This window comes from Choloepus didactylus, chromosome 27 (assembly GCF_015220235.1).
Source record: "Choloepus didactylus isolate mChoDid1 chromosome 27, mChoDid1.pri, whole genome shotgun sequence".
Taxonomy (NCBI): Eukaryota; Metazoa; Chordata; class Mammalia; order Pilosa; family Megalonychidae; genus Choloepus; species Choloepus didactylus.
In genome coordinates, this window is record NC_051333.1 from 1678159 (window position 1) to 1698772 (window position 20614).

The 20614-nt window shown below is 46.3% G+C and overlaps 1 protein-coding gene across 1 annotated transcript in view; it reads right to left on the reverse strand.

The window, feature by feature from the left end:
• LOC119520940 (zinc finger protein 805) overlaps window positions 1–20614 on the reverse strand; it is a 603985-nt gene that overhangs the window by 399522 nt on the left and 183849 nt on the right. Inside the window, exon 7 of the mRNA XM_037818816.1 lies at window positions 11957–12246. Coding sequence (XP_037674744.1) covers window positions 11957–12246 — 290 coding nt within the window. The remainder of the gene's footprint in view (window positions 1–11956; window positions 12247–20614) is intronic.

The window sequence follows — 20614 nt, forward strand, 5'->3', positions numbered from 1 at the left end:
TATGGTATGTGAATATAACTCTATAAAATTGTAGGAAAATATATATATAGGAGTAAAAGTGTTGGAGAAAACATGGTGAGAGGGATGATGCCTCACCAATATGGACTAACTACAATGTGTAAACTCAGAATTGAATCTTAGAACATAGCCTAACGTGGACACAATAATTGTAATAGTCCCTAGATTGTAAGCTCTTACAGCAGTTAATTCTATCCGTGAAGTGTAAGGCCTATCTCTAAACTTTGAAATGCTGATCCCCTAGCATATGTTGTCACAAACATTGGGACTGGCGGTTTGATGTACTGAGCCCTCGAGCATGGGACTTGCTCTTATGAAGCTCATTACCACAAAGGAGAGTCTAAAGTTGTATGTAATGGTGCCTAAGAGTCTCCCCCTGAGTACCTGTTTGTTGCTCAGATGTGGCCCTCTCTCTCTCTAACTGAGCCATCTCGACAGGTGAACTCGCTGCCCTCCCCCCTACGTGGGACCCGACTCCCAGGGGTGTAAATCTCCCTGGCAACGCAGAGTATGACTCCCGGGGATGAATGTGGACCCGGCATCGTGGGACTGAGAGTATCTTCTTGACCAAAAGGGGGATTCAAAATGAGACGAAATAGTTTCAGTGGCTGAGAGATTCCAAATGGAGTCGAGAGGTCACTCTGGTGGACATTCTTATGCACTATATAGATAACACCTCTTAGGCTTTGATGTATTGGAATAGCTAGAAGTAAATACCTGAAACTACCAAACTCCAACCTAGCAGTCTGGACTCCTGAAGACAATTATATAATAACGTAGATTACAAGGGGTGACAGTGTGATTGTGAAGACCTTGGGGATCACACCCCCTTTATCTAGTGTATGGATGAGTGGAGGAATGGGGATAAAAACTAAAGGACAAATGGGGTGGGATGGGGGAATGATTTGGGTGTTTTTTTCACTTTTATTTTTTATTCTTGTTCTGGTTCTTTCTGATGTAAGGCAAATGTTCAGAGATAGATTGTGGTGATGAACGCATAACTATGTTGTCATACTGTGGACAGTGGATTGTATATCATGGATGATTGTATGGTGTGTGAATGTATTTCAATAAAACTGAATTTAATTAAAAAAAAAAAAAAGGGTAGGTTGTTGCTATTGTTATTCATGCCTTGCTTTTTCTCTCCAAGCCATTTTTGAGGTTGATCTATGATGTGTCTGTAAAGTCATGAAACTTAAAACACAAACATCACTCTTGAGAACCTATCCCAGCAAATGGGTGCTAGCTAACAGAATCCCTCTTCTCCTCATTCCTGAATCTTGATGGATAGGCTGCATTGGCTGCCTCTGTTTTCATTCCGCTCTTCATTCTTCAACCCACTGTAACCTGGTTTCGGACCCTACCACCACCCATTACTGCTGTTACCAGCTCACCCAGCAACCTTGCTTTTCCTTCCAGTGACCACTTTTAAGGAGTTGTACCTGGTGGCTCTTGTGTTATTTGGCGTTTCTTTTAAAAAAAACTTCTTATTTTTAAGTCAGTTCAGAATTACAGAAAAGATGTAAAAGTAGTTCAAAAAGTTCCCACATCCCCTTCACCCAGCTTCCCCTAATGTTAACATCTTGCATAACTATGGAACAATGATCAAAAAAAAAAAAAAAATACAATGCTGTTAGCTAAACTCCAGGTTTTATTTGGATTTTCCCAGGTTTTCCGCCAGTCTCCTTTTTCTGTTCAGGATCGAATCCAGGATCCCACGTTGCATTTAGCCGTCATGTCTCTGTCGTCTGTCCCAGTCTGTGACAGTTCCTCAGTCCTCCCTCGTGCTTCATGACCGTGACACTTCTGAAGAGCACTGTCCAGCTTTATTGCAGATGCCCCGCAATTTGGGGTGTCTCATGATTACATTGAAGTAATAACATTTTTGGCCAGAACCCCACAGCAGCGACACGCTTTCCTCGCTGCGTCACGTTGCAGGGGCATGATAGTGATATGTCTTATTGGTGGTGTTAACCCTGATGCCTGGATTTAAAGTGGTGTCTGCCGCAGTTCTCCACTGTAGATGTTTACTTCCCTTTGCAGCTAATAGATTTTTTGTGGGAGAAACTTTGAGACCGTGCAAACATCCAGTTTCTCCTTAAACTTTCACCCACTAAATCCTACCACCTTCCCATGGATTTGCCTGCAGCCGTACTGCTGTGTGGTGATCTAATGGTGATTTCCCATTTCCCTCAGTTCTTCTACATTTATTATTTGGAATTCTTCTATAAGGAAGAGTTGTCCTCCTCATTTATTTATTCAGTAATTTATTTTTGGACTCATGGACATTTATTTTACGTCTGGACTATAGTCCAGTGCTATCATTATTTATTTTGTTGTTCAAACTCTCCAGCTGTGGCCATCGAGAGCTCTTTCAGCTTGGCTCCTGGGTCCTTTCATCATGCTCCCATCTTTTCTGAGCACGTCCTTACTTTCTATGCTGTCTTTATTTTCTCTTCACTTCCAAGAAAACCCTGTCCTGTTGTGCCTTTATAATGGTTTCTACCTCCTCGCTGTCTCATGACATAGGCTTTTTGCCCCATAGTCACGGGGATATTCAGGTCCCTATCAGTCTTGGTCGTTTCATTTCTGCTTTCAGAATTTTTGCTTAATCTGCGTTCTACCTGGATTGTTATTCATTTAATACATTTTATTGCATTGGACTCATATTTCTTATTTTTACTGTCAGTGAATTTTCTTTAAAAAGAACACCTCAAACACAGGAGTTTTCTTGTAAAAATAAAAATACAATTTAAAAAAAACAGGAAACAGTGTTAGTTCTTGTAGCTCAATTCTGTTGCTTTCCAAGGTGATCCTGAGACTGCTTTCTCCTTGTTGAAAAGGAAGACTAGCGTAGGCTAGAAACGTGTGAAGGTTATGCTGACACCAAGTTGAAGCTTTCTGTTATGATAGGATTGAAAGAGAACTATATTCAGTTCTTTTTAGGAAAATATACCTAAGTGATAACGTTTCTGTTTTTTTTTAAAAAGAGAGTAAGCACTATCACATACCATATGCAGAAAACAATCGTAATATTTTCTCTAATACACATTTCGATAAATACATAATTATAAAAATAAAAACCATCTTGCATGCCTAGTATACATCCTAGTACACATACCATGCTTGGGAAATACTGTCTTGGGTTATTGCAATAAACTCTCTTACCCATGTCTTTTTTCATTGCCTACACAGTGTTCCAGAGCTGCTGTTGTAAAGTACAGATCTCCCTGTGCCCATCTGAAAATCCCTTTGTCATTTCCTGTCACCTGTAAGATCAAACAATCCTCCTTAGCAGGGGTTTTGGTGCTTTGCACATCCTGACTCCCTGTTTCCCGCTGCGTATCAGACAAGTCCTCTCAGCCTGGAAGACCACTGGCCTGGAAGAGCTTTCCTCTCTCCTGAGCCTCCTGAGCCCTTAGTCTGTCCTCTGAGGACACTTCACTCCTGGTGGTTGGTTACCCGCACCCTCACCCCCAGTAAACACTCCTTTCTGCTCTGCAGTGTAAGGCAGGGTTTCTCCACCTCAGCACTGCTTCACCTTGGACTGGGCTGAGGGCTGTCCTGAGCATTAGCTGCATTCCTAGACTCCACCCACTCAGGGTCAGTAGCACCCTGCTTGCCCTCTACTCGAGACAGCCAGAACCGTGTCTAGACGTTTCTAAATGTCACTGTGAGGGGAAAGAGGAGGGCAGCAAAACTCACCCAGGGTTAAGAACCACTGGTCTAGGAGTCCCTCTGGGGTATGGCCCTAGTCCTGCTTGTCTCTGCCTGGTGCTTGGCACGTGCTGGTGTCAACAAAACCTTCCTGAGTGATCACTGAGGGGTGTGGTCATGGAAGCTCCTGACCGTGGGATCTGGTGTGCTTGTGCTGTTTGTTCAGAACCCACTGCAGGATGCCTATAATTTCCTTTTTAATTTTTATTTTTGAAAATTTCCATAGATACTCAAATATAGAAAGTATAGTACAGCAAACTTCTCTCTACTTGATTCAGCAATTTTCAAGATTTTGCCACATCTTTATTTTCTCAAGAATTTTACAGTGTGTCATTTCACCCCTCCATAATTCAGTATGTTTCCTTGAAAAAATACGAGCTTTCTTTCCCACTTAATCACAGGGTTACTTTCTTACCTAACAAAGGTAATAATTCCTACTGTTAATACCCAGGCCGTAATCAGATCTCCCTGTCACCAAGATGTCTTTTTACCGTTGGTTTGTTCAAATCTGGATTCAGGCATGGTCCATAGATTGCATTTGGTTGTTTAATCTCTTGACTCTCTCTTAATCTAAAGCAGTCCCCACTCACTCTTTCGTAAGAGGATAATGTAGAAATATGCTTCCTTCTTTTGCCCACTCAATTCCTAACATTTGTAACAGTTTTGACACTGCTATTATATTCAAGTTTAATTTTTTAAAATCTAGGAACACACATTTTTAAGCTTTTGTAATTATACAAGTGATATATATTCCTTGAAGAAAATTAGAAAATATGTCTTTTCTTTTGAATTTGTTTGTCCCCTCCCAGATATACTTGCTACTAAAAATTGTCCATTTTTCCTATGCATATTTTTAAAAGATACACATTTTATAAAATGGAATCATACCATAAACACTTTTAAAGGCTGTAATTTTTATGCTACTGTATCATGACCATTTTCCTATATCCACAGATATCCCTTTGAACTCTCATTTTTCAGGACTGTCTAGTATTCCATTGCATGAAGGTGTCCTAATGTATGTCACTAATCTGCTAGGGTTGGAAACTGGGGTTGCTTGTGGTTTATCTCATATACACATTGCTGCTGTAATTACCCTTTGCCCCTTGATCTCTTGGGTCTTATAATTTTCCTTATCAATTCTCTCTGATGTTTTTGCATATGATCTTGTTTCCTAAGGGGAAATTCCCAGCACTGCAGTTTCTGGGCCAAAAGCTATGTGTACCTTGAAGGCTTTGGAAACACTCCTAGCCTCATCCCAGCAGGGTCTAAAAGTTGTGCTGTTTTTCCTCTAAGGGACAACTAAGCCGCTCCCCTCGCCCATGTGCCCCCTTCCCCCTTGAAGAATGTGCACATCTGAGGGAACAACAGGACGGACGTCAGGCTGGAAAAAGCAACAGATGAACCAAAATAGTTGTTGAAAGCCCAATTTTAACATGGTTTTATTAAGTATATTTCCCTCTCTAAAGTAATATAAAGCATTTTTAAAGAAAATTTTAGAAAGCAGAGAAACCTATTAAACTTCTAAGAGGAACTACTAGGAGAGTAGTTATGATCACAGGCTGAAGGGCCCTTTGGCAGAGAAGGGAGAGTCAGGGCTTAGGAGCCATTTGGACGGGAGATCAAATCCCAGTCCCCTCCTTAGAAGCTGATTAAACCGCATTTCCTTAGAAAATGGGGATAGAAGTGCCTCCTTCAGATGGACTGTTGAAAGCCCTCAAACTTGTCTCCAAATGAGTCTAATGGTGCCCGGCACACAGGAGGCACTCGGTCACTAGTGGCTGCCATGGAATATTTTGTATATGACTTTTTCATTTTTGTTTTTAAAAATTTTGTTAGTGACAGTTAACATACTCATGGAATTGTAAACCACAGATACACATCAAAACATAACCTTAGTGTGTTTTAGTATTCTTTCTACAGATAATTTTCTATGTGTAGGTCTTTTTCCATATACATATTCACAAATCTGAAGTTCTCTTTTTCTCATTTATTTTGTAATGACTTTTTAAATGATGCAATAATAGAAAGGTTTAACAAAGCATAAAGCACTGCATTTATAGTTCTTTTCTTAGGATATATTTCCAAAAAGTGACGATACTAGAAGAGACATGATGAACACTTCTATGACTTGAAAAAAAATGGTCAAATTTGTTTCTGGAGGGGCTGTACCATTTGCAGCCACCAGAAAAAGGAGGGCCGGCATATGACATAGGTGGCAAAGCATCCTCCCTTCTGAGTCAGTGACGGGCACTGCTCTCTCTGGTTTCAGTGAATCTGAAGACAGGCTTGGGATCTTCCTCCACACTGTGCTCCAGGCAGACAAGACAAATTGAACAGAAATTTTACGTGCAAAGAAATGTCTTTGCCATCCTTGGAATAAATAAGCATTCCCTTTTAACAGTTGTGCCAGCATTAGGCATTTATCACAAAAACCAAACCATCAAAAAATGTTGCCTATTTGATAAGCCAAAAATGTGATTTTTAGTTTGTGTTTCTTTGCTTACTAATGAATTTTCCCCATAAGTTTTTAATCTTCTTTGTGTACAATCTAGACCCTTTGCATGTTTAGCTATTGTGTCTTTGTGATTTTCCTTACTGAGTGACATGATGAATGCTTTATTTTTCATTTTAAAGGAATACTTGCTATTCTACAAGAAAGTAGATTGTTCCTCTCCCTCTGCCCCCAAAACAAGGAAAAGTACACCATGCACAACATTAGCATTTTGGTTTGTTCTCTTAGAACTTAGAGATAATTTCCAGGTTTATAAAAGTGGTTGCTCTGGGGAGTGGACCTAAAGCACAGGGTGGTAAAAAGAGCTCGTTCTCAGGGTGCCTCTGAGCCCTTTTGCTTTTTTACCCATGTGAATGTAGTTTCAAAAGTTTACAGTTTTCCTAGAGCTGTAATTGATCCATCCTGCAATATCATATCCTATTTTTTCCACCCCATCTTACACCTTACACAACTCCTCTAATCGCCCCATTGTCCTTGGGGGTGTCTGGCTGGCCGGCAATCTTTGGGGTTCCTTGGCTTTTCCAGCACACGGCAATGCACATGGTGGTGTCTTCTCCATCTTCAGGGTCCCGTGACCTCCAGCCTCTGGCTGCTCCCTGTGGCTTCTCTTTCTGTGCCCAGTTTCCTTTGCCATAAAGACTTCAGCCATATTGGACCAAGGCTGCCCTCGTTCCGTCTGGGTCCACCTTCACTAACAACATCTTCAAGGCCCCATTTACAAGTGGGCTCCAGGGGTTGGGCCTGAACGGGCCTCCTGGGGGAATGATTCCATCCACGATGCTGCTGTTAGGCCCAAATAGTGATGGGGCGGGGGTCAATACTAAAGTTGAAATATATATATACTTTTCTGTTATTTTTCTATAAGGTTTATATTTATCAATTGAAAAGTAGCCTTTGGGAATTTTGATAATTATTGCATTGATAAATTAATGAGGAAGAATAACATTGTTACATTTAATCTTAGCATGCAGTAATACGATATTGTCCTCATTTATTCAGGCTTCTTTATCAGTCAGTAAAGTTGCAGATTTCTTCTCATGAGATCACAAGTTTTCCTGGTTTACTTATTCCTACCCGTTGTTGCAATTGTGAATAGGTGGGTTTTTTTCCTTTTAATCTTATTTTTCACAGGAACAGGTCACATCAGTGTTGACAGGGAATTCTGAAATTTCAGAGCCAGACTAAGTACACTTAGCTGCTGCCTTGTAGCATCCCGTGCTAACTCCGGCTGCATGCATCGAAGCCATGCAAACCCCAGGCTCCCAGAATCAGCTGGTTATGCCTCCATCCAGGCAGGCACAGGTGGAGACACTCTGGCATCTATCCAGGTAACATAAAACGTTGGTGAAAGCTGGGGACCCTTGTCCCAGGAAGATGCAGAAAAGCCTGGAAGCGGGTGTGTGCACGCGCACGCACGCACACGCCACCTTAGTGGAGTCAGCCATGCCCACCCTGGGCCTCAGCTTGGCATCCCTTCCCACGGACAGCTCCGGCCGGGGAGCTTTGGTCCCAGGCTGCTGTGCAGGCCATCGGATAAGAGGCCTCCAGGTGGGACTGGCAGAGGGAAGAGAAGCAGGACCCATTTTTGTGGTAACTGTACCCCTACAGCCATTCAGATAAAACGACAGATTTGGAGTAAAGAGAAGAAACATCCTCAGCTGCAAAGAATTCCAACAGAATGCAAATTCGCATGCCTACAGGGGCCGGGTGGAGAGGACGGGAACATGGCAAAAGGGAGAGGGAATAGCCCCACCCAGAGGGATTACTGTTACCGGATCTTTTGATTTTCCAAGAGAATATGGAAAGTTCTGTTACGTGAAGCCTCCCAATATTAAATATGTGGTTTCAGGCCCTGGCAGGGGGAGAGGCAGTGTCCTCAGCGTGTGCAGCAGCGTCACCGTTACCTGGCGTCGGAGGCTGAAGAACGGAGCCTAATCCTTGGAACTTGTAAATGTTACCTGATCTGGAGGAAGAGTCTTTGCGGATGTAATTAAGGATCTTGAGATGGGGCCCTATTCTGGGTTATAGTCCGAAATGCCGTCACTTGTACCCTTATGAAAGGGAAGTGGGGATTTCACACACGCGTGGACACGCACATGCACACGCGGAAGGTGATGTGAAGCTTTGAGGGAGATTTGAAGATGCCGACCTTGAAGATAGTGAGGTGGCCCCGGCATGTGCAGCTGCCAGAAGCTGCGAGGGGCAAGTGAGCGCTCGTCCCCGGAGCCTCCGGAGGGTCTGCGGCCCTGCCGCGCCTGGCGCTTATGGGCATCCTGACCCTGGCCTCTAGCTTCCAGAACTGTGATAGGATAAATGTGTTGTTTTAAGCCACACAGTTTGTGGTAGTTTTTATAGCAGCCACAAAACAACATACTTGGGAATGTGTTAGAAATGCAAATTCTGTGGCCCTATTCCAGACCTACTGAATGGAAACCCTGGGAGCCGCCCAAGGCTGTGTTTCTGCAGGCCCCTCCCGCCAGGAGATTCTGATGCAGCTGGAGTTTGAGAAGCCTGTGGGGGGCCTGGCATTTCATGCAAATGTGTGAATGGGGCCTGTGACAGGATTGGAGTGTTAGGCCCAAAGGCATTCAGATTTTTACAATCATTGAAGTGCCCCCCCCCCCCAAAAAAAAAAAACACCTTTGGAAAGGACGTAACCCCTGGGCCACCAGTGTGAAATCCCGGACACGAGGACTGGAGTTGAGGTCTGGTTCCTGACGCAGTGCTTGTCACCCTCCCTGGGCTCGTGAGGAGGGGGCAGGGACCATTCCGGGAGAGTCACCCCTCATGGGGCTGGGGCTCAGGTAGCGGCTTCCAGGTGGACAGATGTGGGCTCTGAGCGTTGGGTTGTGATCTACAGGAACCCATTCTGATAACTAAAACCTTTTATCCATTGAATTTGTGACACCGATGTCTGAACACACACTAAATGCCAGGCACTGTCACTGGCACCGGGAATACTTTAGTTAACAAAAGATACAAAAATCCCTGCCAGTTTGGATTATTTTTATGTGGCACATCAACAGTTGGCTTGTCAGATTCAATAAAATGGGAATGCCTTTCACTGCCCCAGCACAACAAAGCTCTTTTCTCGCTCTGGGGACTCATTCTTAAACTGAGAGACCGGATGCCTGACAGATCGGCAGCCTTAGTGCAATGGGGCATTTTCAAATATCAGCTATGCATTCAGCTATTAAATCTGAATCATGTGAGGAAACTAAACTTACTAGTTAATATTATTTTTAAAAAAAATCATTTCTGGGGCAAAATGTATCCATCTTCCTTAACTAGCAAAGTGCAAAAAATTAAGTGCTCATTGGCACTCTAGAAGCCAGGTCTAGAGTTAGTCTGCAGATGGTCCTTCCACAGGTAATCCTCACAGTTAACCCAGCCGTGGGCAGGAAAGCTGACCCTTTAGCAGGCTAAGTCCACAGGGCTTTTCCTTTTTACAAACTTGTATGTGACTCAATGCGTTGAGAGTAGATGCGTGAATGTTATCCTCATTCTGCCCGTTAGGAAATGGAGACCCAGTGTGCAAACGAGAAAAACCAAGAACTGGTCTTGACCTCTAGGGACAAAGGACACTTGGGAAACATTTAAAGACGTTGCTTACTCTTAACAGGAGTCATGCAGACGGCTGAACTGTTGACCTAAATGCAAAAGGACTGGTACAGAGGGAGAGTGTCTGCTTTCTTTCTTCCAAGCGGCAAATGGCTTTAGTCTGCTCCTTTTAATTTCAAAAGGGAAGTTTCTCATTTATAGGAAGGTGTGATTTCATGCCTACTTCTTTTTTTTTTTTTTTTTTTTTTTAGGTTACTTTTTGGTTTCTATAATTTTTTTTTTTTTTTTACAAAACAAATCGTACATTCGATTGTTCACAGTACTATTACATAGTTGTACATTCATCACCTAAATCAATCCCTGACACCTTTATTAGCACATACACAAAAATAACAAGAATAATAATTAAAGTGAAGAAGAGCAATTGAAGTAAAAAAGAACACTGGGTAACTTGTCTGTTTGTTTCCTTCCCCTATTTTTCTGCTCATCCATCCATAAACTAGACAAAGTGGAGTGTGGTCCTTATGGCTTTCCCAATCCCATTGTCACCCCTCATAAGCTACATTTTTATACAGTTGTCTTCGAGATTCATGGGTTCTGGGTTGTAGTTTGATAGTTTCAGGTATCCACCACCAGCTACCCCAATTCTTTAGAACCTAAAAGGGGTTGTCTAAAGTGTGCATAAGAGTGCCCACCAGAGTGACCTCTCGGCTCCTTTTGGAATCTCTCTGCCACTGAAGCTTATTTCATTTCCTTTCACATCCCTCTTTTGGTCAAGAAGATGTTCTCCGTCCCACGATGCCAGGTCTACATTCCTCCCCGGGAGTCATATTCCACGTTGCCAGGGAGATTCACTCCCTGGGTGTCTGATCCCACGTAGGGGGGTGGGCAGTGATTTCACCTTTCAAGTTGGCTTAGCTAGAGAGAGAGGGCCACATCTGAGCAACAAAGAGGTCATGCCTACTTTTTAAGCTGCTAATTTAGGAACTTTCTCTCTTAGAATTGTGTCACTAACCCCACCACCACAACTGCTACTGTCAGAAAGAAAAGAGCTCTTCTGATTTGTCACATGCCCAAGGCCAGAGTTTCTGCAAAACTGGTATCCAGGAATTTTAGGCTTTTTGAAAACCTGACACCACACTTAGATTATATCCAAAGCAGAAAAGAATTAACACAGCAGCCCCGAGACTGTTATCCTCAGAAAGGCTAGCCTGCAAGGCTGGTCGTTGGCTGGTGTCTGGGAACTTGGCAGATAAACAGTTCTCCATAGTATATAAAATTTCCTTAAACTGTAAGGGTGGCTCACTGTGCTTAAACTGTTTGTACACACAAAGTGGTTTATACTGGACACCTGCTTTCCTTCAGAGAGTCTGAAGTTTTGGTACTTGCTAAGCAGAGTGCCTTTGTGACCAGCCCCAGTAAAAACCCTGGGCACTGGGTCTCTAATGAGCTCCCCTGGTAGACAACAATTTGCAAGTATGTCACAACTTTTTGCCACAGGAATTAATCGTGTCCTGTGTGACTCCACGGGGGAAGGACTCTTAGAAGCTTGCTTCTGGTTTTCCTCTGGGCTTCACCACCTGCATCTTTCCCCTTTGCTGGTTTTGCTTTGGATCCTCAGGCTGTGCTGAGCCCTGTGAGTCCTCCTAGGGAACCACCGAACCCAGGGCTCTTGACACATGTCCTCATGATCAGCCAACAGTGTGCTGAACCTGACGTCTTGAAGACTGAAAACAATCTGAAGGTTTTCAAATTTCTGTTCTACATGTATGATTTTTTCCTGTAAGACTTCTTAGAAGCTAGTTGCCCCAAAAGGATTCCTCAACCCCATTGCATCGCTAGCATTTCTCCCTGGCGTGGATCCTCTGATGTACTTTAAGGGATGAACTGTGGCTAAGGGCTTTCCTGACACAGTGGGTCCACTGATGCTAAGGGAGGAGCCATATCCAAAGGTGCCCCCACTCTCTTATAGGGGTCCTCCCCAGTGTGAGTTCTCTGATGGAGGCTGAGGGAGGAGCTGTAACTGGAAAAGTTTCCAGTCACTGAATTTTTAGGGTTTCTCTCCTATGTGGACTTTCTGATGCTTGATGAGGGATGATCTATCCTGGAAGTGTTTTCTGTAATCAGGGCAGTTGTACATGTTCTCTCCTGTATGAGTTCTCTGATGGAGGGTGAGAGATGAGGACCAGCTGAAGGCCTTTCCACATTCGTTCCATTCATAAGGTTTCTCTCCAGTGTGGAATCTCTGGTGCTGACTAAAGAACGAGTGATCACTAAAGGCTTTCCCACATTCATTGCAGTGATCAGGTTTCTCGTCAGTGTGAATTCTCTGATGGGAGATGAGAGCTGAGCGTTGGCCGAGAGTTTTCCCACATTCATTACAGAGAAATGGTTTCTCCCCACTCTGGATGATCTGATGTTCCCTGAAGGAGGAGCTCTGCCTGAAGACCTTGGCACAGTCCTCCCACTTCTAAAGCTTCTCTCCAGAATGAATTCCCTGATGCTGAATAAGATTTGCACTCTGGATGAAGGCCTTGCACACTCACTACATTCATAGGGTTTCTCCCATGTGGATTTGCTGGTGCTAAATGAGAGAAGTGCAGCTGAAGGCCCTCCCACATTCAGGACACTGGCAGCCCTTCTTCTCTGTGAGGCTTCTCAGAGATTTCACTGGGATTGGTGTCTCCAGGGGGCTGTCCCCTTGGAAGGCCTTTGTGAAGTTTAAGTACCATGGTCCTTCACTTTGGGGTCTAATTTTGGGAGCTGACTCTTCAAAGATGTTGTATTTAGAAGGCATCTAGTTCTCAGGCCTGGTGCCCCAGTCTGAAAGAAAGTTTTCAAAATGCAAATTCCCTTAAGATGGGAGATGACACTGTTAGCAGAGACAGAAGGCCAGGGGTTGCCAGCTCTCTGATGAGGCTCATCTGGGAGGAGAAGCACTTGGAGTGCAGACAGAGGAGACCAGAGTGTTAGGAAGCCCACGTGGCTGAGCTGGAATCTCACTGCAGTGAGCTGGAGCACACTGGAGCTGGAGCACACTGACATCCAACTTTAGGTAGTTGTGACACCTAATGAGTCATGACAGCAACTTAAGAGTTGGGCAGCTCCTCCCCGCTGCATGTGATCGGACACCCAGGGGAGTGAATCTCCCTGGTGATGCGGAGTGTGACTCCTGGGGAGGAATGTGGACCCGACATCGTGGGATGGAGAGCATCTTCTTGACCGGGAGGGGGATGTGAAGGGAGATGAGGTGAGCTGCAGTAGCAGAGAGATTCTGGGGGGAAACGAGAGGTCACTCTAGTGGGCGCTCTTACGCACAGTATGGACAACCCTTTTTGGGTTCTGGTGAATTTGAGGAGTTGGCAGCGAATGTCTGAGACTGTCAAACTGCATCCCGGAGCCCATGAATCTTGAGGATGGTTGTGTAAAGATGTGGCTTATGAGGGGTGACGGTGTGATTGGGAAAGCCATGTGGACCACACGCCCCTTTGTCTAGTTTATGGATCAATGGGTAGAAAAATGGGGGAAGCAAAACAAACAAACAAACAAAGGCACCCAGTGTTCTTTTTTACTTTAATTGTTCTTTTTCATTTTAATTATTATTATTGTTATTTTTGTGTGTTTGGTAATGAAGGTCTCAGGGACTGATTTTGGTGATGGATGCACTTACGGCTATGTGGTGGTACTGTGAACAATCGAATGTACGATTTGTGTTGCGTGACTGCGTGGTATGTGACTATATCTCAATAAAATGAATTTAAAAATAAATATAATTAATTAATTTTTTAAAAAAAGAGTCGGGCAGCTCAACCTCAGCACTACTGATCTTTTGGGCCGGGTAACGCTTTGTTGTGGATGCCATCCTGCACGCTGTAGAAGTGTGACAGCATGCTAGTCCTCTACACATTAGATGCCAATAGCACACCCCCCCAAAGTTATGACAATCAAAACTGTCTTCAGACATTGCTACCTGTCCCCCGAGGGGCAAAACTGCTCCCAGTCAAGACCAGTACTTCAGGGGGTTGGGACAAGAATTTTTTTTAATGAAATGGAATGGATTTGAATAGATAGTATTAGAGTGTATTACAATAAGGGTAAGTACTGATTTGTAAACTTTTTGTTTCAATTATATAAGACATGTATACAGTACATATAGTGGGACTGAGAGGAGAAATGTTTGTTTTACTGCAGAGTGTGGTAAAAACAAGTTTGAAGAACACCGATGTTAGGGTGCTCAGCTTTATTGGAGGGATAGAGAAGAGTCAGAGAGACAGAGAGGCAGAGAGAAGCAAAGAAGGCCATCAGGCCTGGGGTTTCTGCTAGAACTATTGGGAAAGAGAGACTTCCATCCTGAGACTGCTGGCTGAGAGGATCATTGATGCTTAGAGCTGCCAGAAGTAGAGGGGGCCTGCTTGTGAATGAAGCTCAGAGAGGAAAAGAAAAAAATCAACAGAGAAAAAACATGCGAGAATGGGACCAAAACCAGAAAGTTTCATTTGGGCTCCTGGATCCAGCCATGCCTGAATCCATCACCTCTTAATTTTCCATTTAGGTTCATACAGCGCGGGTCAGGTGGAAGCTTCAGGATAAGGAGGGTAGAAGGAGCATGGACAGGAGCAGTGAGTGCTGAGCTCCACCACAAGACAGCAGTAATATCTCTGTCGCCCCCTGACTTTTAAGCAATGAGGTGGGGTCTAAGTTCTCGGGAGTATCATGTCTTACCTAGTGAGACCAGTTCCTGTGGTTATCCCACATGACATCCCAGTACAGGGCCTTCTGGTGGGGATTCAGTCATCTCCACTCCTCCGGGGAGAAGTCCACTGCCTCATTGTGGAAGGTGACCACTCCTGAAATGACAAGCCCCTCACACAGCCATGCGGAAACGGGATCCAGGGTGGGTGGGGGTGTCGATGAAGAGCAGACCAGGGTTCCGGATTCTCTGCCGGGCAGCTGAGGCCGCACGTGGCCATCCGTGGGCTAGAAGGACCCGTAGACATGTAGCCCCTCCGTGGAGTTCTACAGGAAAATCGCAGCACATCCAATCTGACAAAGCACCTACTTAGACCTGACGCTTTTCTAGGCCCTGGGGATACAACGGTGAACAGGAGACAAACCCCTGCCCTTGTGAAGTCCATATCCCACTGAGGGGAAGCCAAGAATAAACACATGAATAAGAAAAACAAGCCGGGAAGGGCATGGGGGGTGTCTGAGGCGGGTTTGAGGCTACGGAGAGTGGTCAGGAGAGGCCTTCTAGGAAGGTGACTCCAGACAGAGACGGAAGGTGAGGAGGTGTGCCCTGTGCTATCTGGCCGAGGGGTCCACTGCCAAGATGGTTCAGCAGCTGTTGGAAAATGAGGAGCTCTCACGGCACGGGGCCTGGGTCCCTGAAAAGTGACAGTGGACTGGATCTGGGTCATGTTGTCCCCTGTAGATGGACCGTATTCCGTTCTGACACTGTAGGAACCCCCACTCCCACACACACGCTGCGGGGATCTCACACTCAAGGGCCCACAGGGGTGCAGCGGGCAGCGGAAACGGACTACACAGCCTGGCTGAAGGCCTGCTCCTGTTCTGCCTTGCGATCATTTCCCTCTGTTCCGACAGGGGCAACCGTCCATATCAGAAACACAGCAGGCGGAGGGTGGTGAGACATGACAACTAGAATGTGACTTTGGCGTTGGGGACACAACTACTGGGAAGGTGGGAGCTGTGTGAACAGGAGACCCTCCCTCCAAAGGGGGCTCCACTCAGTCCAGCCAACAGCTGTCGAAAGAGAATGCCAGCCTGGCGTGGCCAGACCTTCCAGTTTTTCAAGAGATACTGGATTTTAGATGTTGGCAACTGATTTTTAAAATTTTAAAGCACGGTGTGGGCCATCAGGAGCTGGACTTGCTCTGGTCTGTGGCTTTGCTCTTCCCTGAGTGTGAATCCCCTCCAGAGCTCTGTGGCTGAGTCCTCCGAAGACAGCAGAGCAGCTCGGGGCTGCTGAGCACAGCCTGCAGGGCCAGCCACGTGACCCCATGTAGCTTCCGTTCCTCACGACCATCATCCGCATGAGAGCCAAGTACCATCATGACAGAATGCACACACCCCCCGGGTTGCTGTGCGCGTCAGTGATATAATACGAGTGAAGTGCTAGAACTGTTAGCACCTATGGCGTGTGCAGGAGGTGCTCAATGTTCCTTCTTGTAATGGTTTTAAAATATATCCAAATTCTTTGATTCACCTCCCATCAAAAGGTAGAACCAATTTCCTGAGTGAGGATGGAGGGGGATGTTGGAGGGGGTTCAGAGCTAAAGAGGGTGGGAAGGGCTTGCTTCTAACACCTGGAACAAGGTGGAAGTGACAGTGTGTCCCTTCCAAGACCAGGGCACACAAGGCTGGTGGCTTCCTCCTTGCTGTGTTTGGATCACCCTCTCTGGGGAAGCCAGGGGCCATCTGTGGAACACTCAGGCAGCCCTCTGGAGAACCACAGGTGGCAAGGAACTGAGGCCTCTGGCCGACTGCCATGGGAGAGCGTCATCTTGGAATGGATGAAGCCTCGGGAGAGCCTGAGCCACCCACTGCGGCCACTCCCCAACACCTGACCCAAGAAACTGTCAGAAAATATGTTTGTGGTTCCTAGCTGCTAAATTTGGTGCATTTTTTCTGCAGCAAAAGATAATGAACACAAATACTGTGATGATCCTTTGGCTGTTAGTTCAAATGTCACCTCCTCAGAGGCACCTCCTCACCACCCAGTCACTCCGTCTCTTCACCCTGTGTGCCCGTTTTTACCTCCCACTCTGGTTCCTGGTCTCCATGCGAGCAGGGCCTTGTTGGTCTCAATCGGAATGGCATCCCAGCGCCTAGCACATGGCCAGCACACGGCAAGCCCTCAGCAATGTGCTGACCCCCATCAGCACTCCTGCACCGAGCACTGAGCTCCCCGCAAGGGAGGGAGAGGGGTCAGCACTGAGGCTGCCTTCCGGGAAGACAAGCAGAGGCAGACTCACGTGGCCCCTCACCGTCATAAGCCCAGGAACCATCCCCTCCTCTTCAGAGGACCCTTCCTTGGGGCGGAGGAAAGAGCCGTGTGAAGAAAGAGGCCCTGCCCATTCCCAGCTGGGAGCAACCCCCAGCCCCAACTTAGAGACCTAGCAATAGCCACATCCTTTAATGTCAGAGAAAAGGCAATGCTAATGCTGCCGGAATGCAAAACACCAGAAATGGATTGGCTTTTATAAAGGGGGTTTATTTGGTTACACAGTTACAGTCTTAAGGCAACAAAGTGTCAAAGGTAAGGCATCAACCATAGGGTACCCTCACTGGAGGATGGCCAGTGGTGTCCGGAAAACCTGTTAGCTGGGAAGGCACGTGGCTGGCGTCTGCTCAGTTCTCGTTTCAAAAGGGCTTTCTCCCAGGATTCTCCTCTCTAGGCTGCAGCAGCGAGCTCTTTCTGTCTGAGCTTCTTATATAGGATTCCAGTGATTTAAGAGCCACCCTGAATGGGCGGGGTCCACATCTCCATGGAAATTATCCAATCAAACGTTTCACTAACAGTTGATCGAGTCACATCTCCATGGAAAACACTCAGTCAGAGGATTCCAACCTCATCAACACTAATACCTCTGCCCCTACAAGGTAGCATTAAAGAATATGGCTTTTTCTGGGGGACATAATATATACAAACCAGCACAGGTGGGGTCCACACCTTCATGGAAATGATTTAATCAAAGGCATCACCCACAGTTGTGTGGGTCACATCTCCATGGAAACCATCAAGAGGTTCCACCTTAATCAAGATTGCATTAAAAGATCACAGCTCTTCTGGGATCCCTAAGAGTTTCAAACCAGCACAGAGCACAAACTGTGGAGCCTGAGAGTCTGGGTTTGAATCTCAGATCTGCTACTTACCAGTGACCTTGGGCAAATTCCATGACCTCTCTGAGCCTCAGTTTCCTCATTTGAGGGATTCTGATAAAAACTGAATCTACCTATGAGTGGTGAGCACAGCATGAGTTAATGAGGAGATGGTGTTACCAGCCCCCGATTCTCCACGTTCCCTGCATCCATGACCTTGGCCATGGATCTCTGCAGCAGCCCCCAAGATAATGAGGTGGAAGTACAAGGATGTTGGTTTCAAGTCTGGGCCTCCAGATGCCTGGCATGTTTGCACTTTTCCTTTTGTGTATCTGTTATGGCCATGAGAAGAATGTGTGTGTGTCTGGTCCCAGGGGGAGGGTGAGAGACACATGGGGAAGAGCCTCCCAGGGAGCCCAGCCTAGAACAGACACCCCAACAAAGCCAGAGATGCAGGAGGAGACTCTGGGCCACCTGCCCTGTGAGAGGTGATGAATGGCTGTTTGGGGGTGATCTGCAAGGCAGCAACAGTTGATGCAGTTATATAGCTGAAGGACTTAGAACAGTGATTGCCACCTTCTCTGACCCAGGAAGAGAAATGGGGAAGCAGCAATTTACTTCACTGACCAAGGGGTTGCGTTATCTACAGACATTTACACAGCACGCAGAGCCCGGAATCATCCTGGCAGCCAGCTGTGGGGCTCTCAGATCTGAGCTCTGTTCCCAAGAATAGGGTGATCACTTGGAAGGGTAACCCAGACCCTGTCGCTGTCTGCCCCAAACCCTCCAATGACCCCCCAAGGTCCTCAGCATGGTCAGACACCAACCTTGGCCCTCGTCCACTCTGCCCTGGCCTTGCCCGTCCCCCAACACCCCAAGCTCATTCCCCCCTCAGGGCCGTTGTCCCTGCTCTTCCCTCTGCCAGGAATACCCTTCCTCCAGCCTTCCTTTCCAGGCTTTCTCGGCACTCAGGGCTGAGCCCAGATGCCTCCTGCTGAGAGAGGACACCTCTAACCCCCAAACTCAAGTGGCCCCAGCACCTAAGTCATTCTCCGAGCTAGCGCCAATTATTTTCTTCACAGCACTCTCCATCCACTGAATCATCACACTCACGCTCCTCGACTGTCCCCCCACTGGAATATAAGGTCCATGAGAGCAGGACTCGTGTCTCCCTCCTCCTCCGTATCAGAGAAGGTGGGAGCAGTAAGGAGAGAAAGAAGAGCAGGTATTTACTGGGACTCGTTTACATCACACACACACACACACACACACACACACACACACACACACACACACAATCAGACACCTCATCCACAAAACCTTTCAGGTACCCTCAAAATCTCCCACGTTGGGGACGATGGCACCCATAGCCACACACACAACTTCAGAGGAGCACAGAGCCCCAGACTCCCCAACCCGAGACCCCACAATTTAGATACATTCCTCATACTGGTAACCAGTAACCCCCCAACTCCTGATGCACAAACATCACTCGCTTCCTCAGGCAGGTCCTTGCACACAGACACACAGTGTTACACACACATATCACAAGCAGCTGCATAAAATCACCCACCACATAACCCCCCAACACAAAGTCGCAGGCACACAATCACACTCCATCACACACAGACACATCAAATCAGCACCACATTCCCCATCACATATGCAAACACACAAAAACCCCAACTGCACACAAACACACAAAACCACAAATAGTGGGTGCACTATTGCAACCACACAATGACACTAAAAACATCACACCCACACAGGGGTTTAGTGAATGTGACTTCTCAGAGAGAAACAGAAGCCTTTCCAGCAGGGAAGCCTCACACGCAACCCAAGGAACGACTCTGCATCCCCTTCTGCTTTGCAGCCTGCTGGCCATTCGCCTTCCTTGCCTGCAGAGGCCCTGGGCTCTTGCCGGCTCTCATCTCTGACCTCTGGCCTCAGGCCGTTCCTTCCATGGCTGCCCTGTCCTCATGGACCCCAAGTGGTGCAGGGCGAGCAGCTGAGTGGTGGCCAGTGATGGCCTCAGCAGCTCCAGAAGGGCCCTGGATGCTTCAGGACTGGTCTGGAACTATGAGGAGAGGCTCAGGTCAGTGGGAAGATGCAGAGGGGGCCTCATTCCTAGGACGGGTTTCTGCCCCTCAAACCGGCACCCCCACCTCCAAGTGCTAAACAGCTGAGGAAAGCCACCACCATCCACCCTGGCCTGAAACTCTGAGTGCCATTCAGTTTCTCTTGCTTTCTGCATCCAATCCTTCAACAGCAATTGACAATTTTCTCTGCAAGATAAACCTGCACATTTCTCCATCTCCACTTCCATTATCTGGTCTTGGCTGTCACCTCCTGCTCCCCTGGTCTAGTACAAGAGCCTTCTACTGTCCACTGTACCCGCTCTCACCCCCAGAACCCGTGTTTCCCAGGGCTCTTTTGTAAACCCAAGTAGGCTTGGTCAAGCCCATCCCCAGACCTTCTGGAGCCTTCCTGTCACACTTAAAATAAAATCCCGCCCCAACATGGCCCGCAGCCTGACAGTGTAAGAGTAAATACAAATTTAAGAAAAAATTCTCCCTAGTGCCAACAAAAAGAGAAAGAGATTTTCTCCTTACTCCCTTTTCTTAGAACATTTACTTTTGCCAACTTGTAGTGGTAAATTCTGTATCTTTCTTTTGAGATGCATGTTAGTCTTTTTTAAAAGCTGAATACTCCTCTTGCCAGCTTTACAACCCGCAGATGTCTTTCTCTAGGACCTGGGAGCCATCTCTCTGAAATGCATCAAGGAAAATAGCACTTCTATCTTCTCGTGTCCGTGGGAGAGGAGGAGCCTAAGTTTGGTAGAAAACTAGCTCCGAGTTACAAAACCATCTCCTATAGTAAATATATGAAAAATTATTTTTCCTTTGGATAAAGGCAGTTAGCAAACAGATAGCTCTCCCAATTAGCAGGTGAATTTAGGAT